The 22,407-nt window shown below is 42.4% G+C and overlaps 1 protein-coding gene across 5 annotated transcripts in view; it reads right to left on the reverse strand.

The window, feature by feature from the left end:
* The window catches only part of wb (wing blister), a 199,509-nt gene that overhangs the window by 65,942 nt on the left and 111,160 nt on the right, over positions 1 to 22,407 (reverse strand). For all 5 annotated transcript variants that reach the window (XR_012822763.1, XM_075669111.1, XM_075669113.1 and 2 more), the window contains exons 34-49: positions 20,071 to 20,264; positions 18,398 to 18,540; positions 18,184 to 18,291; positions 17,609 to 17,720; positions 16,460 to 16,610; positions 15,527 to 15,725; positions 14,325 to 14,441; positions 13,341 to 13,501; positions 11,592 to 11,730; positions 9,543 to 9,651; positions 8,401 to 8,691; positions 6,058 to 6,212; positions 4,205 to 4,363; positions 3,485 to 3,639; positions 1,803 to 1,959; positions 1,029 to 1,150 (exon numbers count right to left, since the gene is read on the reverse strand). Coding sequence is in view for 4 of the 5 variants with exons in the window: in XM_075669111.1 (XP_075525226.1) it covers positions 1,029 to 1,150; positions 1,803 to 1,959; positions 3,485 to 3,639; positions 4,205 to 4,363; positions 6,058 to 6,212; positions 8,401 to 8,691; positions 9,543 to 9,651; positions 11,592 to 11,730; positions 13,341 to 13,501; positions 14,325 to 14,441; positions 15,527 to 15,725; positions 16,460 to 16,610; positions 17,609 to 17,720; positions 18,184 to 18,291; positions 18,398 to 18,540; positions 20,071 to 20,264 (2,472 nt within the window). In the remaining variant the exon portion in view is untranslated. The remainder of the gene's footprint in view (positions 1 to 1,028; positions 1,151 to 1,802; positions 1,960 to 3,484; positions 3,640 to 4,204; positions 4,364 to 6,057; positions 6,213 to 8,400; positions 8,692 to 9,542; positions 9,652 to 11,591; positions 11,731 to 13,340; positions 13,502 to 14,324; positions 14,442 to 15,526; positions 15,726 to 16,459; positions 16,611 to 17,608; positions 17,721 to 18,183; positions 18,292 to 18,397; positions 18,541 to 20,070; positions 20,265 to 22,407) is intronic.

Here is a 22,407-nt window from a genome sequence, read left to right on the forward strand (position 1 = left end):
TTTGTTACTGCAATCGCACCTGGAAGATTCGACAGTGCATGTGTGAAAGTGGTCAAGACACAAGAAACCGTCATTTTATTTGATGACTGACAAACACACTTGTTGCTACCACCACCACTGAGCTGTATCTTAGTGCAGGCAGCACAAGCTAACCAAATAAAATGTTTATAGTTTATCCCCCCTCTGCCTGCCTGTCCTTACATGGTAACAGCTACATGACAATATGTTGCGAAGGAGAAATAATCAGCACATCTAACTAACAATTATTTCTTATACTTCATTTGTGTTATACAAACTGCCTAGGTGCAGATACAATTTTTTAAAATTAATCAAATTACGGGGTTTTATGTGCCAAAATCACGATCTGATTATGAGGCATGCCTTAGTGGGGGACTCCGGAAATTTGGACCACCTGAGGTTCTTTAACGTGCACCTAAATCTAAGTACACGAGTGCTTTCGCATTTTGCCCCCATAGAAATGCGGCCATTGTGGCTGGGATTTGATCCCATGACCTCGTGCTGAGCAGCCCAACACCATAGCCACTAAGCAACCACAGCGGGTCACATACAATTTTTCAGCAGAGTGTTGTAATACTGACAGTTAGCTGACTGAATGCTAATAAGCACTCTGCAGACAAGAAACTTACCAAGTTTAGACTTACTAACAGCTATAAAATTGTCAGGCAAGAAAACAAAAGTGTGTCTCCCTTTTTAACATACGGTCAAATCTTGATACAAGAAAACTAATGTAACGAATTGTTGGATATGACAAAACACATCTAAAATCTGGTTGGCCACAAATTATTTCAATGCCAATGAACATTTACGGTATTAAACGCACAGTGGCAATTAGACCATGTATATCAACTCATCAGTATATTCATGGGTTTCTCTTTGATTAAAATTATTTGAGACAGGTGGGAGAGTAATAAGCAAGAGCCAAAACATAGTTCCATCTGCCTTGCCTAAGCATTTCTTTTTCTACATCGTGCTGCAGAAATTTTGATCTATAAAAAAATAAGCATTACCCTGATTTGCAGCCATCGCAGCCCTCATTTGTGAGGAAGTTCCAGAGACCAACTTGCTTGCCGTCAAGAATGACTTCGTGCAGACAGCCCACAAATGTTGTTGCAGTAAGCTCTTGTGCAGCCTGGGAGCAGAAATAACATGACGGCCTTTTTTTTTAAACGTAGAACGATTTTTACTAATCCATATCCAGTTCCGATCTTTCCATAAGGGAAAGATTAGGTTACAGTCTGCCATACTAGTCTTTCAAGGAGAAACAATACAAAAAACAAGAATAGTAAAGTATTCCATCAAGCCAAACAAACATGCGTGGTCAGAGAAGGACAAACGGAAAGTGCAAGATCCCAAAAAATTACTTAAGTGGCTAAAAAGGGTGCAACACTTCAAACAATGACGAAGAAAATCATACATATAGCTATGTATAAATGAAAAAGTCAAATCGCAGCCATACCAATGGTAGCAGTAACAGCTATCCCCACAAAAGAATTACAAGCCATGAGTAGAGCTCAAAATGGCCGTTGAAATAAGTTCCAGCTAAGCTACTGCAATGTCACCTGACTGCTGGCATCATTGTAGTACGTAGTATCGCTTGTGGCGCACTTATCAGACTTATCGTGAGCGGTGTATGATAGCAAAAAAATCACTGCATTATACCAGGCCAGTTCTCTACAGCACCTGAACACATTAAATGTGAGCGGAGCGGGCCCCGATTCCATTCTTCGTGTTATATCCAACTTGGGAGAAATTACAAAAGAAAACTTGTAGCAATTACTCACCGAAATATTGTCAGGCACTGCCCCAACATAAAAGTGGGAGCTGGAGTCCAAATCCATCTTGCCAAATCCAGCTGGCGCAGCCCCCGTGATCTCTTCGGGATCATCACGGGCGCCATCCGGCTTGCGCTTGACGCTCAAGGTCGCCACATTGCCAACTCTGTTCAAGGAGACATTTATTATCAATTTGTGATGCAGTTCTTCTGAATTCCTTTAAAAAATTTACATAAAAACTGCAAAACAGCTTAAACAGCATAGCATATAGCTGTGATACTGTTTTACAAGATATCTGCACCCATACTACAATCACGTATAATATATATACTGGATCCTTATACAGAGTTCGCGCACCTTATTGAAAACCTGAAAAACGCTTAAATTTGGAAAAAAAATGAAATCAATTTAATACGATGCGAAATTGTATATTTAGAACTGCTGTCAAAACTATGTGACATTTATCACATTTCTAAATTGCACTAAGAATGTCATAAATGGAATGCAACATTGTCATGGTGCTCAATGCTTACGTTCCCACCCACTAGTCGCAGAATTCACAAAAATATGGCACATTCGACACTTTCCGTAAACAGCAGGACTGCATTTGTGCGACCTCTCAAACCAAAAGATCAGTGTGTGAGGTTTGCCATGAAGTACCGTATTTACTCGCATAATGATCGCACTTCTTTGTCAAAAAAAGTTGATGCAAATTCAGGGGTGCGATCATTACGTGGGTTACATTTCCCACGAAAAGAAACATTTTCTTTTTTCATCCCGCATTTGCTGCGCGATGACAAGCAGGCGGCTGCCACTGTCTGTGCGGGACACCAAAACAAAAATGGCGGCCAGCGAAGCAAGCCGAACGCGTCGAACATGATTATTTTTCTTCTAGTGAGTACATTACGCACACTGAAACAGTTTCTTCCGTATCAGTAATGAATAATATCGTTAATATCAACAAGTTTGCAACAATAATATAACCATGTCCTTTTTGAGGGGAAAGAAACAGAGATGGGCGCACTTAGCTGCCAGTGACAGAAATACATGGCGGGCATGCTGCGGAAACTGCGGCATTTGTCTTAACTGCTATCCTAATAGTACGGCATGTTTCCGCTAAGGGTGGACGAATATCTTAGCTGCATTACAAGCGTTGGCGTATGAATAGGGTACATTTCTAATGTATCAGTGCAAACATGGCCACTATCGTTGCCGCTCGCGATTTGTTGCGTGCCCACGAGTGCAGACGAGAAGAATCGAAAGGTGCCCTTTATGTTGTTGTTGTTGACCAAAACCATTGTGAAGCCTACAAGTAATAAAGCCGAGGCAAGTTTGGTTGAAGCTTTTTTTTTTTTTTTCTTGGAAGTGCGGAAAGTGATGAAAGGAATGAAATGGGGCATCTGCTTAAGAATGTTGGGTGCGTGTAGACCACTTGGTATGTCTTCAAGAGTCGTTCCCGTAGCATTCGACAGATGGGAAGTGCGATCATCATTAGCCAGACTTGGCACACGACATATCGCTGTGACAAGTTCAGGGTGCGATCATTACACGGGAAAGAAAAAAATCGAATTTTGACGACAAAATTCAGGGGTGCGATCATTATGCGAGTAAATACGGTAGTGAATAATTTTCTATCGGCATTCATGAAACATTTTTTTTAAGAGCTCATTAGCACAAAGGCAGCCACTTGCCTGAAGACCTCCACCTTGTACCAGTTCGAATCTCGTCCAAGCTGTGGATCATTGGTGTCTATGTGCATGCTGTGCGTGATGCTGTGGGTGCCTCCGCCAGCATTCCACGAAAACTTGATCTTTCGGTTCACCATTTCAATGGCCATAAAGTCCTCCTGAATACATATTCATGGGAGAGTCAATGGTGACACAGTTAAAAACGCACCCTTCGCATCACGACGCAAAATACAGGAATGTGTAGCCTCTAAAAAGACATCCTCATGACAAGGTCCAGTTTGCCAAAACCATTTTTCCCACTAGCTAAACCACCTAGTTTATCGTCAGTTGTAAATATACTGTTTGCATCTGTGCAGAAAGACAAAAAACACAAATGCGTCAAGTTGATCAAACTACCAGGTATCTGTGGATCACGATGGTATATGTACACTGGAACTAAGGAAGAAGTGTATGTTACGCTATTATGACTGATGCACCAAAAAACTAAATTCTATTCAGCCTGAAAAGCTAAACAAAATCTATAATTCACATCACAGCGGCCTGTGCTAAAGTGCACCAAAGTCTAAACACAACATTGAGACAGCTGGCACAGAAGTTCTCAGCACGTTTTAACACACAGACACAGATAATCAACCACATAAGTCTAGATTTCCATTAAACTAAAATGCCCGACTTATTCACATAAATGGTACTGATGTATTCATACTAAGGCAAAGTCCTCACCTTTCCTTTGGAGTTAGCCAAAAAGAACAGCATGCTGTTTTGGTTATCTTCCTTGATGGCATAGTTCAGTATGATGCTGTTGGTCATGGTTGACTCAATCTCGGGTTTGAAAGATCTTGAGCACTGGTCATTCGAGTCCGCGCTAAGCGACACTCGTATCTGCAATCAAGGACAGAATTAATGACACTGTAGTAGTCACTTTTCTTGAAGTGCATCCCCCTTTCGCTTCAGTACATTCAAAATATAACCTTGTGCTGCGAAAATTACATCTAAATTTACATACCATCTTGCATTTTGATTGCAAAATTTCTAGGCTCGGCAACCACAAAAGCATTGCAAAAGCATTGTCCAAAAGCATTGTCCAAAAGCATTGTCCAAAAGCATTGTGCAAAAGTATTCGTTAATTCAACAAACTGCTTTCTGTTCATCGACTCATATTCTGAGGCATAATGCGTTAAAAACTTTGATGCAATGAAGTGAAATGAACGTCTCCTGTTTTCGTATACACATACAAAGTTATTCTTTTGCATTGACATGACCCACCAACTGCAATTTGTATCAATTTTTCAAGATACTTTCGTGTTTATACTGCTTCCTTTGTTCATAAGCTGTTGCGATAGACTAACTTACTTGCAAATGCAAATCAGCTCAGCATTCTATGTGTCCCCCTCCCTAAACTTAATGAAAAGTAATCGAGCAAATGTGAACATTTGACATACCTGGTAAAAACAGCACTATAATAACAAATATCAGCAACTTCACTAGACACATAATCAAGTGGTCATAACAAGAAGCGGAATCCGAATGACTAACAAACATGCTTTTCTTTCTTTCTTCTTTTGGCACAGGAAATCAAGTGACGTAGGGATGATATGCTAAATACCATAAGCAAGCTCTCCCGCATATCTATCATGCCATAACAAAGATCGCTGCATTCCAATTAGTAGCACTCTTAAAGCTTAAAGCTGAAACATGCTTTTTGAAAGCTCGGGCAGTTGAGAGATGGATGGAGGCAGGAATGATGCCGCCAGTCTGCATGTTGACACCTTAATTACTATTCTGCCTGAGGTCTGCTATCTTAGATGCACTGGCATAGCCACAGGAATTTCTTGGGAGAGAGTGCACACTTGACCGGGGCACGGGGACCGGGCAAGTGGGTGCTGCCGTATGTCGTTTTACACCAGGTATCCCTGGTGCACAAAACTTTCGGGGAAGGTAAGGGGGGGGGGGGGTCATGCCCAATGTGCCCCCCACCACTTTGTATACGTCCCTATTTGCTAGGTCAGACGATGGGCTTGGAGGAGCCCATTTGTGGGTCTTGCATATCGTCCAAAAACCTGTGAGGCCTTGCAGCTTAGCCTAGCAAACAAATGTTTTCAGGCATCTGTCTGGTTACTGCTCATACTGTATGATGATAGCAGCAAATATTGATAATGGAGAGTTTTAGAAATGGGGGGATGCAAGCGCTAGGGGGCCCCAACGCTTGATTCCCCCTAATCTAAATCTCTGTAATATTTTGTCACATAATTAGTTTCGGTTTCGTTCTTGTGGCCTGTAATTAGCTTCTGCTTCTAAAAGAGAGTTTCAGTTTCAATCCTGAATCACATGTGTCATCGTCTAAGCATGTGTGACTACATCATATGCTTAAATAATAAAAACCAGATGCTGCCAAAGCCAGGCAGTCACAAGTGGAAAGGGTGTTGCTGTTTTCAGACACATGCATGCATGGTCCACGAAGCTAGTTCAAGCGTGGCCAGCTAGCTACGGGGCCGACACAACCGACAGCTTACACTGTGTCGGGACATGAATTTGGGCCCTTTGTATGTCAAGCTAAGTGCCACTATGGAACTCACACTCGAAGCACGCTGTCTAGCCAGGAGGATCTTGTCCCGAAGTTCTTTCAGGTTGAGCTGCAGCATGTTGTGTGCCTGGCGAGCTCGTGCAGCAGACTGCTCAGAGCGGCCGGCCAGGTGGTCGGCTTGCTTGATGCCCCGCTGGGCTTCGTCAACTACAGAACAACGATGAAAGCCAATGTCACGACATTCAGTTATCTCGCATACATTTGAGACATGCCTTTCACTTATTTGCGCCCAATTTCTTCGTGGCGTCTTTTCTATCATAGCTCCTATTTTATAGCCCTGTATCTTTCCCACAATCTGGGATAGTTCAGGTGTTCACCGGAAAGTAAGACAACTATAATCCCTACGCCACTTCCTTTCCATTCCCCTCCCCCTTTTCTCCTATATAGAATAAGGTACTGCTATACTACTACTTCCACTACTACTACTTCCACTACTACTACTACTACTACTACTACTACTACTACTACTACTACTACTACTACTACTACTACTACTACTGCCACTGTTGCTATTGTTAATGTTCCTGCTGCTACTACTAGTACTATGCAGTTTTTAGAAAACTAGATTTTGGGGTTGAGTGTCCCATAAGGGATGCCATAGAAGAGGGATCCAGATTAATTTTGACCACCTGACGTACTTTAATGCAGGCCCAAAGTATGGTACATGAGTATTATTGCACCCTGCCCCCACTGGGATATGGTCAGAAGGGAATCCCGGGACCTCATATTTAGCTGCAGATGGCCACAGCCACTGTGGCAGGTACTCACATTTTATAACTGAAGAGTTCATTATGTCATCAATGTTGTCACGAAGTGTGCAAACTTTGGATGGGATGCGACAGATGGCCTTCTGTGTTGACAGTATTCTGTGTTGCATGTTTAAAAGTCAATTTCTTCTGTCCTGTCCAAGTTTTAAGCTATTTTTCAATGACTTTACCTAATCAACTCGCCCAGCTTTTTGTCATGTCTTCAAAACATCACCTTTATTCTCCTTTGCCATTATCAGATTACACAGAATAGGAAAATCTGTGTCTTCTGTGCCTCTCTTGCCTTATTGACACAGACATATGCACTAGAGCTTATCAAAGATAGGTACTCACTTGATTCAAGATCGTCAAAGAAGTTCCCGGCAATTTGCAAGACACTTGTTTTGACAACAAGGAAGAAAGACAACATATTGCTGAATGCTTCAGTGTTGTCAAAATAAGCGTCTGCTGAATTTCCTGCTGAGTTCTGGGTGGGCTAGTCAACTAGCCCACCCAGAATTCACCACCAAATTTTACTTAGCCTTCTCAACTGCAGCAAAAAATAATGTTTCTTTGTTGCTGAAGTAGAGCAGAAACAAGCAGCTCCAGACGGAAGGTATCGAAGCCCTTGCCTGGGGTTTGTCAAGCACATACATGTCAGTGTATGTGGAGCCAATGTGACCCTCTTTAGCTTTCATTCTACTCATTCCTTAAAAAGTACCTACACAGGTATTCACACTGCCGAAGTGAATCAAACACATGGATGAGCCAAATTAATTCTATGCAGTACACAGTGAACCCACAGTTCCATTTGCCTCATCCAGGTCGTTTAGTAATATTTAGAGCGCAAGGACGTCTGTACTTAGTCGCTCCCTCTCTCTCTCTCTCTCTCCAAACACCGCAATACAGCCTGTGTCGAGTTTGAAACCTCAACAAATTAGTCTTGACATAGCACTCAGAATTGAATGGTATTTAACATCGCAAAGCAACACATGAACTATGAAAGATGCTACAGTGGAGCACTCCAAATTAATTTCGACTACCTTGGTTTCCTTAACATGCATCTAAACACTAGCGTTTTTTCATTTTAGCCCCCTTCTAAATGCGGCCACTGCAGCGTGGAATTGAACCCATGACTTCATGCTTAAACACAATGGCGTAGCCACTAAGCTATTGTGGTGGATGGTACTAACAACAGTGATAATCACGTCACTCTACGAGTTAAGCCTGCAACTTGCGACCTGTGTCTTCACATTCAGCACACTGCACAGCACAACACATTCAGCCCTGGTTAGGAAAGAGGCAGGTCACTGATGATATTCAAAATAAAACGATGTTTCGAGATTCGTATGGATCCCTTGTTCACAATAAAAATCGGGAACAAAATGTCAAAACTTCATTTTTTTTAGACTGGTCAGTGACCTGCTTCATCCCTAAGATGACATTACCCGACCTGACAGTATTCTGTTGAGCTCTCGACTGCAACATCGTTCTTGACATACTGGCATTCAAAGCTAGTGCAAGTGCTAATTGGCAAGACTAACCTGCCTGCATACACAATCAAACACACATGCACACTGTTCACTCACTGAGGCGCGTCAGGTTGTCGAGTCCTGCAGCCGATCCCGTCTGCAAAGTAGCCACCTTGGCTGTCGTGCCCGCAAGGAGCCCGATGATTCTGTCCACGCGGTCGTTCGCCGCCTTCTGCTTCCCGTCCGCACGATTGGCTTCCCTGAGCGCATCCTCCAGTGGACCAGCTATGTCAGTGGGAAGACGGTCCAGCTCTCGGTTGATGGCCACTATTGCTTGGTCTCCGTCTTCAATGTCTTCACCAAGACCCTTGAGCCTGTTCTTCGTCACACGCATTGTGTACTGCAGCTCTAGCAAAACAACAAAGAATGGATGCCAGACATGTGTTGCCATCATCATTCAAGTTGCTTGGAAGACAACAGTCTCACCCTGAAATCTCCAATTACCCACTATCATACATAAGCCAGAACTGTCCTATGCCTGCAAATTTGCTAATTCCATCCTCTTAATCTAATCTAATGTACCTCAGCTTTCTTTTCAGCTCTCTCATTCAAACACTGGCCGCATAAGGACAGGAAGTATGTGAATCAACAACAAAAAATGTTTGTGACTCATTACACAATGAGCCAAAAGAACAAATAAGAAAGAAAATGTAAGAGCAAGAAATAAAAAGGGTTAAAACAATGAATACCTAAGCAATGAGGTTTGCCAAAAAGCAAATGTCAAACCAACCAGCACAACTTATCAGTCAATTTTGGAGTTGCAGTCACAGCAACAAAAGCCCTCTCAAGCTTAAGTGTCGCAGCTGTTGCAAGTGGATATTTAAACCTAGCAAACCTCCACCAGTGTCATTTTCTCGACCTCAGTACAACTCAAAATGAGTGAAGGAAAAAAATAAGGAAAACCAGTATAAACAAGAGCAGTAGAGGTCTAAACCAAAACAATAGCCCAGGGTTACCAACCCACCCAAAGCACCACACTCATGAACTTTATTTCTAGTCCAACGGGCCCTTTCTTTCTGCACTTAAAAGACCCTTGTGCTATTGTTTCAGTTGAGCACTTCCCCTGTTTCATTTTCTTTCTTTTTCTTTCCCCATTTTCCCACCACTGATTCTGAGTTGCGCTATTTTCAAGAAAACATCACGGAATACCAACTCACTCAAACCACCACCCTTGTGAACTCTACCAGTTCTCGGCCTACCTGGTATGTCTTCGTCCCTGAGCTGCTTCGCCTGTCTCAACAGGTCTTCGCTTCGCTCCCTTGCACTCTCAGCTTGGTGCATTAGGCTGTCACCAGTTCGCGGATATGCCTGCACATGACAGAATAGTACCCTTGTTAGCATCTATCAAAACATTTAGAAGTAAAGCACAGAAGGCTGTTCTTGCGTTACAAAAAATTAAGTTCTTGTAAGTTTGTAGAGCTTTGTTTTTTTAACTGCATGAAATGCAATGGCACTGACGTCCTCTGCACAAAAATAAATTAGATGAATGAAAAAATAGAAAGATGGAACCTAATTCCTAGTCAGTTCCTCTATGCTGTACACTCAACTTCAACAGACATAAGTGATATACGAGTTATCTCCGCAAAAGCTTCGACCTCACTTGGCTTTGATATGCTAAGCAGGGCACATGCATCAGCAAGTTGGATGTTAAGGTAACAGTTTCCCTTTGGGAGAAGCCTGGAGCATTCCTGGATGTCATATGGTGCCACTTCATTTGAAGTTATGACTAGAGACTGAAACTTTCGGTAAGAATGATTATTTTTTCTTTATGCCCGCCTGATAGTGACTATTTAACATATAAGCACAAAAAATTGGTATAGAAATATTTGAACGATACCTTCATCATGCCTGTAAATCCCTACTTAAAGTTGGTGCCTTGTATTTCATTTTCAGGGCCTAAAATTGCCCTTTTCCTTGCTTTGTCTAGCCTCATTTTGCTTAAAATGTTATAACCCGCTGGGAAACTTTGCTGAAGGCAGCTGATCATTACCACAAACACTATACCAGTGTTAAGACTTATTAACAGACCACTTTGCAGCAGTCTAGAGCATCGCTGTGAAAACTGCTCAAGATTCTGTACATGACAATACACTTGAAGGTGACTTAGCAACCTCACGCACTCAATTAACATTCTTAAGCGATATTGAGAAAGTTGAATGCTTGAGCACAACTTTGACTCGGAATGTGGGGTTCATTCTGAACGTTCAGGAACGGTTATCCGCTATCCCCAATGGACCTGTTGCTGACGGAGTTACTTCAAAACTTCAATCAGTCTCGAACAAAAAATGCTGGGTCCTTGGTACTTACAACAGTCAAAGGTTCTGACCAGCGAGTAGTATTCTGCAATACCAGAGAGCACCGGATCATCAAATTTTCCAAGGTACAAGTATGTGCTCCCAACTTCGGTAGATCATGAATGTTCCTTTCAGCACACAAACTAATGTTCAGTGAAAAAAGGCACAACATAAAACCAGGAAATTTGGAAATTGCGCTTATTCTTCCCACGGCATCGTCACACTGGATTTCAGATAAATCTTGTAACCTAGGCAACTTGCCTCATTCTGTTTTATCGAGAAAATAAAATTAATTTACCAAAACAGGGGTTTAATGATCTGTGTTCCTTAGAACATCATAATTTATCCTCAGATAAGTTACTATTTCAACCTATACATGCCTAAAGTACAGAAAGTATTTGGTGCCTATGCTGTATTCCTTAAATGACAGCTTTACTACCTGTTATAGGCATCTGAAATATCATTTTCTAGTGCCTAAATATTTGAAAGCTGACTTCCTTAACATGCTCTTTGGTGAATTTCTCTTTCTGTTATGAGTAGCCGACTACAATTTACTGAATACTAGTGGGCATATTACATAGAAGGAGTAGGCACTGTATTTTCATCATGGAGCCACAGACCTTCTCTTAACATTAGTGTCACTTCTGCGCTTCTGAAGGCTCTGTACTCAAATAAAAGGAACATTTGGGAAGCCTTCTAGGAACATTAATCTGACACTTAAGCTTGACCTATTATTTGTACAGTGAAACCTCAATATAATGAACACTGATATAACGAAGTAAAAAAATTTTCTTGCCAATATTAGTGTGTAGTGAATATACGCTTATAAAGAATATCGGCAATACGAAACGTATTTTCCTGTGAGATAGGACTTTGTTATGATGATGTTCAGCTGTATTTAGCATCTCTTTATTAATAATCTATGCGTTAAGCTGAGAGTTACGAAGGCAGTACCTCATCAAAAGCTCTGTCTGCTGCATCAGCTGCCTTGCGGGCAGCATCCTCGGCATCGCGGAGAGCGTCGACAATGGTCTGGTAGACACGGGCAGCCCGCAGGGGGTACTCTGAGACCTCTTGCGTAGTCTTGAACTGGCTGTTGTTCAGAGAACAAAATGAGGCTACAAGTTCCAAGCATAGCGGTTTGGGTGAGTCGGTAAATGCATGATTCAGCATAGCTAGTGCACAATAAGTGAAGAGAGATGATGATGATGCATGTAACGAACCAGAAGGGGAACCAAGGGGCTCGAATTCTGTTCGTCACTACCACACGAAACCAAGGAAAACAAAGGAGAAATCGACTGCGGTTATAACCGACGTACGGAAATCGTGAGGAAAAGGGAAATTAATGTGGACGAAAACACCATTCTGCATTGGTGGGAGACGAACGCACACCTTTCAGCATCATCTGTGCGATGCTCAGCCAATTCAGCTACCAATGCGGCTGTCCTCCCGTCCACCTTCATTTCTGTGTTACATGTAGCAATGTTACATGTAGCGCTACATGTGACACTGTCTTTTCTGTTGTTGTTGTTTACTGTGCACTACCTACATCGGATGATGTTGAAAACAATCTCAAGTTCGGCCCTTGGGTGCCACCATATTCGGCAATTAATATTTTATTGGCATGTTTGCTTAAGAATTGTCTAAAAAGAAGAAGAAAAAGATGAAGCGGAATCCAGTCGAGAGATATAGTTACACTGGTGAGAGGCATTTACTTGTAAGAGACGTAGCAGCAAGCACAAGATGGTGTGAGGTCACCAGAACAATGTGTCCTCCTTTTCTTCTCTCCACCAAATTTCACTTCCTCTTCTTTGACAATTCTTCAACAAGTGTGCCAAGACAACAGGGCACTTTTGACCTGTAATTCCTAGCACGTGGCATTTTCAACAATTTGTACAGCAAGCTTGTTACCTCAAAGTTCCAGTTGCCAGATCGTACTGTACAAGAGAGGTATATGATCATAAGGCAGCCTACTTTGTCTACTGTCGGCATGAATTTCCATCACATTTTTTACTTGTCCACCTGCTTGTACCACAGTTGAATCACATTCATTCAAGCTCACAGGAACAATGGATGTTCGTTAGTTGGTTTAAATTGTCCATGGTTCAACATAGCATGGCCCACGAAAGGTATACGAGTTGTTACATGAATACACATACTCACAAAACAGTCCTACATCTCCTCCTGAGCAAACGAGATCAAATCCAAATGTACAGTTAATAGATACTTCACAAATAATAGACCGGACAGAAGTCCCTTGAATGAGCATTTGTAATATCAGAGCCACATTTGCGTGCCCAGGTTCCTGGCACCTTCTTGTAGTTGTGCCTGTCAACATACACATCAGCCTGAATATTAAACATCAGCATGTTTTCACACACCCATCTTATTGAATGTCCTCTCTTTCACCATTTTTGTCTGCATTGCTCTGTTATGGGAAGCCAAAAAAGTCTGAACTTACGATGTTAACCAAGAACCTTGCTTGAACTAAGTGCCTTTCAGATGCATCGAAAACAAAATGGGCTGACCAACACCTTGGGATTTGTTTGCATTAATTAAAATTTTGAATTAGCTGAGTTCAAATAACTGTGAGTCAACTGCATTCCTTTTCTACGCTTGCAGTTTTAGTATTGGACACCACTATGTTGAATGATTAGATAATGAGATATTTGTTGGAAGTGAAGCTGAGAAGATGTCACTTACTCTGCAAGAGCACCAACATGGTTTCCCATTTCGTCGGCGTGGTGTTCACATCGCAGGACGTATTTCTCTCTGTATTCAGGGTTCAGACGATCTAGAATGCCCCGACGTTCCTCGAGTGCGTCAGTAGCATTAGAAAGCTCCATAAGCAGTCGAGGTAGCTCCTGGGTCAACGAACATAAGTCACCCGACATTATGTGAATGTAGAGGCAACTGCCATTAAATCAAACGCATGGAGTAATGAGTTTGCAGTGATACAAGTTATAATGACATTGTTTTTAACTACCTGATAGTTCGGTATCAACAATTTTTGCATGAACTCTACGCAAAAATAACCTGCACCTGGCATTTCAGCCATCTAATGTGACACACAATTTCAAATTCTTTCTTTGGAAAAGCTTGCTGGCAAAATTGGGCACGAGATTAACACGGTAAAATAAGGCCAACTACTGCTGATGTGGGCTAACGTCATTTCAGTTTTCCTTCATATATGCAAAATATGCTTCCTTGCATTTATTGTTTATTATTATATGTATTGCTGAGTGCCATGAGTGTGTGCAAACATGTCTAAATTATTAGTGATGCTACTTGAAGCATCTAACTACTATAACAAATTGACACTTCATATGTACAGGGTTAAGTACTTTGTGCACTTTACAGCACAAACCCTGAGATGACAACCTAAGTAGTTACACTAAGCAAGCTGCGACAGGAAAATATTATTTCACAAGAAGGCAAGCAATAATTACCAATTTAAACGCTGTTCATTCCATAAAAACCTGAAATATCCTACAGTACAGCAAGTCAACAGCGGGTTTAACCTTTTAACTAGATGGAAGTACACAATTCTGGGCATCACGTTCAATCATAGTGAAGAAATTAGTTACAGTGTTACACCACTTGGTCTCTTCGCTGTCTCTTGCAAGTTCAAATGTTACGTGCCAAGTCTTTCATGCCCGGAAATGCAGTAAAAGTTACAAAACTCACATCAAACTTGAAGGCAGCATCAATAATTGCATCTCGAGCTTTCCTCAGCCATTCTTTGGCCTCCACCAATGAGGCATTTGCTCTACCAGCTCCGTCTTGACTTCCACCAATGAAATTCTGAAGAAAGAAAAAAACAAAGAATTAATACAGACCATCAGTAATAGCTTGAGACATTCTTAACCAAAGGAAGCAAACTGAAGGTCTAACCAAAGGGCATCAAGGTATAATAGGCAATAATGCAAGAAGTTCCGCATGCTGCTGAACAGCTTACAAAACAATATCGAAAGCTGTTTAAAGGCCTACTTATTACAAACGTGCAAGTATAACTTTGATATACGGCCATCATTAGAGATGTAGGTGCAGTGCCACAATTTCAGCAACATATTGAAGACACACCTGCAAAGTGAAAGGACCAGGGAATTTGTACATCCTATCACAAAAACGTAAAGGCCAGCCTGCTGTTACCTGTAATGGCCTGTTAGTTTAAAATTTTTCCACACTTGTGCTGCATTTCTTTACACAGAAAAGTTTTTCAGCAGACTGTTGTTGGCAATAACAAATAACTGCATGTTTTGGAGATGACCAAGCTTAGTGAGGGCATGAAGCATGCAAGCGTGTGAGTTGAACCCTGCGCTATGCCAGTCGTAAGTATTGGCAGCGGCATTGTAGATGTACATCGGAGCAGCGCCGTGGATAGCGTGGCAAGCGTTGCCTTTGGCATATCTGCTATACTGCCCAAGTGCCGCAAGACTTCATGAGAAGAAAAGGTTGATCATGGGTGACAAGAACTATGCGACTTTCCCCATTTCTGGTTAATAAATCACAAACATTATTGCAACGTGCGTGAGTTTACAAAAAACTGAAACAGATACCTGGATGGTTTTTGCCAAGCACAAGTGACTTTGCCTTCACAGCTAGCCACACAATGTCTGGTTTCATAGGAGACATGTACAAGCAGATATCATGTTCCTCACTGCTTGGACAATATAACTGTACCATGGCATTCGTGCTACCAATTTCTTGCTACTCAATTTCCAATCTAAGTTTCTACTGGCTACATAATCTTTTTCTTGCTACCGTGAGTTTACCGAGTGCGCATACCTGGCAAGCAGAATTGCCACAAGTTTAATGACCGCTAGCGGTACTACAAAACCCTAGCACTGCCCTCAGGCATAAAAAAAAAAAGTATTTGTTCGACTCACCTGAATCGACTGAAGGGTCTGTAGCTCCCTTTCCAGAAGGTCCAAGGCTCTGGCCGTCGGATTCTGCACCTCGTTCTGGATTCGGCGCACCATTTCGCTGAGGAGCTGCTCAATGCGGTCGAGTCGTTCAGCCATGTCGCCCACTTCTTGCAGGTTGAGCACCAAGTTCTTCACTCTCTCGAGGAGCTGGTGGGCCTTCCTGCAAGTCATCAGGAGAGAGAGAGAGAGAGAGAAAGCTTACAATAATTTCTGCATGAAAGCACCTCAATGAAACTGTCTTTACTGCCTTGTTATAAATGACCTGGGTAGCTCTACCCCCTGTTTATGTATTCCTGCAGACCAGCGAACAATACAAAGGGATTGAGAAAGGACATAAGGATATGTATGGATGAAGTGCTAAGCTAGCGCACCAACTAATAAACCTTCCAAAGGATTTAACTTATCTCCACCATGCACCAAGTGCCAAATGCAGGGTTGAGAATGTTTAGCTGACCGAGGAAGGTAGTAGTATCCACTGAATTTAAAATGTTGCGTTTCTTTTTCTTTGCATTTCTTACACTTTGCCTAATGAACCTTGCTTTTCTTGTATGTTAGGTACGTTTAGATCAATGTTAACCTCAAGTGCCTGCAATGCCCTTGTGCAAGCAATGATATTCCTTCAATATACAAAATTGTTCAATAAACGCTTATTGAAAGTATCAGCGTGCTTCCTGCCTGTTTATCCTTTTACTGTCCCTGTAGTACTGTGTATTTGTCTGCACGAATGCAGCACAAGCATGCCCAAAGTTTCACTCCTTCAGAGTTCGTATATATATATATGCTTTCTACTTTAAAAAAAAATACTTCTGCTAAGGACTACAACTCAGAAAGGCACCATAAATGCAATCGACAATACCAGGATAAGCATTTGTTATACATGTAAAACATTCCTACCTGTGCTCCCTGTTTGATTCATCCAAGGGACGTTCGAAATTACGCTTCTGCAACTCCAGCAGGATTCGTCTTGCTTCTTCGACGAGGCGCTCGATGCCGGTGGCTGTCCCACCGTGCCCAAAGACGTGGTGCTTCAGATGGTCCACAGCATCTAGAAAGAGTGTTGTTTTCGATCGAAGTTTTATCTACCGTATGTGCCCGATTCTAACGTGCACATGTTATGAATAAAAAGTGCATTCAAATTTGCACATGCGTTGCAATCGGAACTAATTATACTGAAACTCAAAAACGAAACAGATTCTAAAAACCCCAATGCAAGGTTTCTTATGTCTTGGTTTGTGGTTGCCATTTTTCAGTTTGCTGTAAACGTGGCAGTTCTAATGCATTAGAACTGAAGGCGACTTTCTGTGGTCAGCAAACAGTGAAAAGGAGGTGCCGTCGCACTCCGATAGCGACTAGCCGCTAAGATTCAGTTGTGTGCATGTTTGTGCGCCTTTGTATATGTTTTATGAAGTTGTTTCAACATGGTACACTTTTACTCGGATTTTGTTACTTGATGTGCGTGGCAGAATCGGCACCAAGTTAATTTTTTGGATATTTGGGCAGTAAAATAACTGCGCATTACAATTGGGGGCGCAGTGGAATCGTGCGAATACGGTAATTTAGAAGATACTGGTACCAACAGTGCTATTATCATCATCATCTATTATGCGCGGTGCAGGACAAAGGTAATCTTCAGTAATCCCAGTAATCTTCAGCTCAGTAATCTGAGTCCCAGTAATCTTCAACTGCTCCTTTCATGTGCCGCCTGACTCCATGCCATGCCGGCAGATTTTCTCATTTCATACGACTGCACTGTTCTCTGGTGTCCTCAACTGCATTCCCCTTCCCTGGGCGCCAATTGCATGACCTACCCGACTTTATTTCTTCCTTTCATTCTCAACTAGACAGTCAGCTACATCCATCTCTAATCCAGGCACTCTAATCTGGCCCTTACAAATAATATTGGAAACAAATATGAAGCGCTTGAAATTCGCAGTAATACCTCACATTACATGCGGAATTTTACCCTAGCTAGACGTAGGAAACACCGCAACCTAAGATGACTCAATAGGAGCACATGCAAATTGAACTCAATGTGGTACGTACCAATAATTTCCTTCCAGTACTTGTTCACAAGCTCCAGTAGGTCCCTGGCTCTCAGCAACAGGTGGTCGACATCATGTGCAACTCCAGGTAGAGTACGGACCATGTCTTTGGACTGCAGTGCATGAAATTAGGAGGTGCCTATGAAAATATAGCTCCACAACTGATGTTGCCTTATTCAGAGCTCGTTTTTCTGTTGTACAGAGTTCTGCTTCACAACTTCAAAAACGGTATAATTTTTTGTACTGGCTACTGTAATACAACACAAAAACCTCGGAACTTAAATCACTGCCCTAGAGGTCATACTGTAGCCAAGCAATAGCAAATGTTTAGTAGTCCTAGTTAAAACTCTTTAATCAGCAGTTAAAGGTGATCAAGACTTCTCAAAGACTCAAGATAAAATTGTAGTACAACTAGCATGATCACAACACTGAGGAAGCTGACCCCAATTTAACAAGCTGCTGTCCTTCAACAACAAAAAAAGCTATGAACAGCAGATTTGCTTTGCTCTAAGCATCTGTGTGTTTGCCTTTGAACTCAGCAGCAAATAGCCCACTAATGCAACAACTTATTCATACCCTTTCAAACAGGATCTGCGCTTGTGTCTCCAAGTTGAAGTGGAACGAAAAGTTGGACAGAACCTGGTTGCCACTGTCAACTAGGTGGAGGTAGTTGTCAAGGTCGGTCTGGAAGGCAGAGCAATGTTACAGACAGCGAGAATAACTGAGGTTCCAAATACGCAGTATGTCACTGTACTGATAAACTGCGCTACAGTGCTGTTTGCTCACTCACCCTCATTGCACGAGAGGTCTCCTGAATAGCCAGCAAGTGAATCCAGGGAGCGGAGATGATGTCGGTGGCATTTAACCGGTTGAGCAGCGCCAACATGTGTTCCACTTCATCGAGCAGCCGTCCCGTGCAGTCGTCATCACAGGCTGCAACACCAGTGTCATTTAGAAACTTTCAAAACTAAACCTTGCCTGCCACCGATCATTCATATGCCATGCATCAGCCGTGCAACAATCGTCAAACCTGATTTGAATTCTCACCACACAGTATCAATCAAGCATGATTTGCAGTCCAGCAAATTGTGTTTTACATAAGAAAGTGCCCGAGTGAAACAGGACCCTGTTCACAATAGAAAAGCACTCTATTCTTAAAAGTAGTCAAACCAAGCTTCCATTAAAAGAAAAATGCTAACTCAACCTAGTTAATGCAATCCCTCTAGATCAAATAATTCACAATACCTAGGACTTAGAAACGGCACAGAACAAGCACATGTAAGCAACAGGTGGTTTTCACTAACAAAAATCAAGCCACTCAGTTTCCCTTATTCTTTCCACCCTAGCACAGAAAAAAAAAAGCAGGACAGGGCACCCAATCAGAATTGTATATAGTATTCATTTACCTTGGATTTCTGCCTCAAAAACACAGTTTGTCGTCATTGACTTTAGCTGTTTTGTGTGGGTCTTAAGTGTGTTTTGGGACAGAACCCAACCAGACACAAAGAGGTTTCTTGAAAGAGGAAACCGTCATCTACCCGAGAGTGGTACAATAGACTTCCGTTAATTCAACTCTAGTTAATTAAATTTTTCGATTAATGCGATCTCAACCTCAGTTCCCAGCTGGCGCCCATGCATTTCTATTGCCCAAACTTTTTTTGTCATTTTGATCCTCAAAATTGGCGTGCGCCGGATAGTTCGAACTTGACCGGTCAACACGCACACACCTGACCCCAATGGTGACCCATTTAGTGGCAGCATTTGTCTTGGCGGAACTTAGGAGACAGTGAATGCGTCACACACACGTAATCCCCTGCTGAAAACACTTATTTATTCCAACCTGTCAGATAATTCGACCAATTTTGTCGGTCCCATCAGGGTCAAATCAACAGAATTTGATTGTACTGCCAAATAAATCAGCGGTAAGTTTCAGCATACTTTTCAGCCTCTGGTTTAATTTAACCCGCCGGATAATTTGACCAGTTTCGTCGGTCCCGTCAGGGTCAAATTAATGGAAGTCGACTGTGTAAAAGTTAAAGCTGCCGATGAATGAAACCACACTCTGCGAACTGCAAGCGTCCTGGTTAGCTCATGTGGCAGAGTGGCTGCACCGGGAAGCTGCTGGTTCCAGATTCAATCTCCAGGACAGGACAAATTTTCTTCAACTGATAAGCTGTCTTTTGGTGAAACCAGTATGGTTTGTTTTTTTGTAGCTTTGCACTATTCTTAAGTAGTGAAAACTTTCCTTATCATAAAGCTCCCTCCACCTGGTGGACTTCTGCAGAACCGATGTGCCAGAGAGGCCTTTCTTTTTCCTTCTTTTTTTTACTTGGCTTGGAAGGAGATTAGTATTTGTTTGCCTGTAAGTTTGGCTGCATTTGTTTCTGCAATATTTTTTTAGAAACATAAATGCAGTTAAAATAAGCCTATTGCACAGCTTTGACTTCGCCAAACAGGACTCACATTTGCACCCATACTCGGTGAGGATGTGCCGTGCCGGACAGATGGAGCAGTCCCGACCGGTGATCCCGGGCAAGCAGTGGCACGCGCCGGTCAGGTGGTCACAGCGATGACCTTGTGACCCGTAATGGTTGCATTCACACCTCTCGCACCTACCTCCATCCACCAACGGGTTCCCAAAGAAGCCGTCTGCACACCTGTATAGCACAGAAAGTTGCAGTTAAAAGTTGCTTCTACGCAATGTGACTGTTAAGCTAGATGTTTTCACCACAAAAGAAGGTATAGCATTAATACGACAAGAAGTGTAATTTTTGATATTTAATAAATTTAGGGGTGAGCAAATATTGATCTTTGAGACCGAATCAAATATGAATCTAATAGTGCCAGAAGCAAAGCAAAGCAATTTGAATTTTAAATACCTTTTGAATAGCTTTCAATACAATAGACAACTGTTTTCGCCATTAATATAAGATTATCTCCGCATGCCAGTATATATATATGTACAAAATGTTAGCATGTGTCTACAGTTACACGGCTCATTACGAAGCATTGTTTACCAAAAGCACAACTGGAGCATCGGGAACAAATAGGTAGTTTACTCACAGACTGAGGACTCATTGGTGTCTGCAAATAATAGCGTTACAGCTGGAAAAGGCTGGCTCTCTGCGTGACATTTATGCAGCGCTCCATTACACAACTTAACATGTCTTAAAGCGATCTCACTCATTTAAAGCGATAAAGTCACTCATTAAAAAGTGTGGTAGAACCCATCTCACAATGTCAGTCGGTGATAATGCGTTTAGCGTTGCATCAATATAGCAACACAACGTATTGCCATTGTCGAAAGGGGTTATGTATGAGTCATGTACTGCAGCGGGACTCCACTTTTGCACTTCCCTAAGAACATTTGGTGCCATCTAGTGCCACTGTCACAAAGCCTGTGCATAACCTGCGAAATGCATGGTGCGCCGGTGCGGGCGAAAGCCGAGAAATGCGTCCAGCGGCAACCGGGCTTCTCTCTCGCACTTCGTTTTCTGAACACGCTGTGCTATCTAGTGGCACCGCCAAGAAGTCCACGCTATGGCTTTCAAGACAAGAAGCATGGCGCACCGGTTCTTGCGAACGCTGGGTTCCCTCACTTGTTGCACACACAGTAGCATAATCATGGCGCAGCTTGCCAAAGCATTGGCGTGAAAGACGTTCAGTGGAACGTGACGCATGCTTAGTGCATTTGTCTGAAACATCGGGTTGCTGTCCTTAAGGAACCCTTGTGACTTGGGCTTGATCCCACTCAGCATCGGAGAAACTTAAGAGACCATTTCATCATTGTAGAGTAGTACATTCCCAGTGGCACACACCTAGTTACCCAAGTTGGTGTTAAACACATTCAATGAAGAGTGGCACACATGCACATACTGGCACATGCCGGTGACCCAAGATGGCATCAAAGAGTTTCTTTGAATAGAGGTACCTCCCCAGTCTATACAATGACCCATGTCAGCGTGAAAATGGTTCGTTCAAGAGTGGCATGAATGCACACACTGTCACATAGTCAGTACCCAAGTCGGTAGAACATTTAGTTTTGAACCCTGTTCCCTCAGCACAGCAGCCTGACATGCTACCAATATGGCCACAGACTACGCAGTGACACAGGTAGACGGGAAAATGATTAGATGCAGACTTACATAGATACGTACATAGATAGATACATAGCCCCCGGAAAGTGAGTGAAGTGTGGTAAGAATGCCAAAGCATTAAAATAGCATCCTGCGGTCTAACCTCAGTCTCTGCAGTGAAGTAGCCAATAATAAGTGGAGGTCAATAAGTGGAGGCTACCACCTAGATGACTGTGTTGATGATTATAATTTCCATAATATGACACATACAACAGAGGATTGTTTAAGAAATGGACAGTACATTTGCAACAAATAAGAAGAAATGAAAAAAATACAAGCCTGTATAAGATTTGTCAGACTGCGTAGCACACATGCATGAGAGCACATGCGTGTGCCGGCTTCCTTTAGGCCAAAGATGCAACAAAGAAACGGCCAAATTTGTAGCATTTCGCTAACTGCATGCCTCATGAAAGCTTCGTTTCACATAGATTCCAACATGTGCATTGGATCTGCATATTTTTTTTTTTTTTTGCTCTAACTCTTTTCCTCCACTGCAGGCTCTTCTTCTTCCAAGACGATGGCTGCCGGAGCAAAAACAGTTCAAAACAGAACATGACTTCTTTGACGGACATAAGTACAGGTGCACCAGTGCAGCCTGCACGACGCATTGCCTGTATGCATGAGCAAGCGAATGCACATTAGCCACCAAGGTGACACTGAATAA

This window comes from Dermacentor variabilis, chromosome 9, assembly GCF_050947875.1.
Source record: "Dermacentor variabilis isolate Ectoservices chromosome 9, ASM5094787v1, whole genome shotgun sequence".
In the NCBI taxonomy this organism is placed as follows: domain Eukaryota; kingdom Metazoa; phylum Arthropoda; class Arachnida; order Ixodida; family Ixodidae; genus Dermacentor; species Dermacentor variabilis.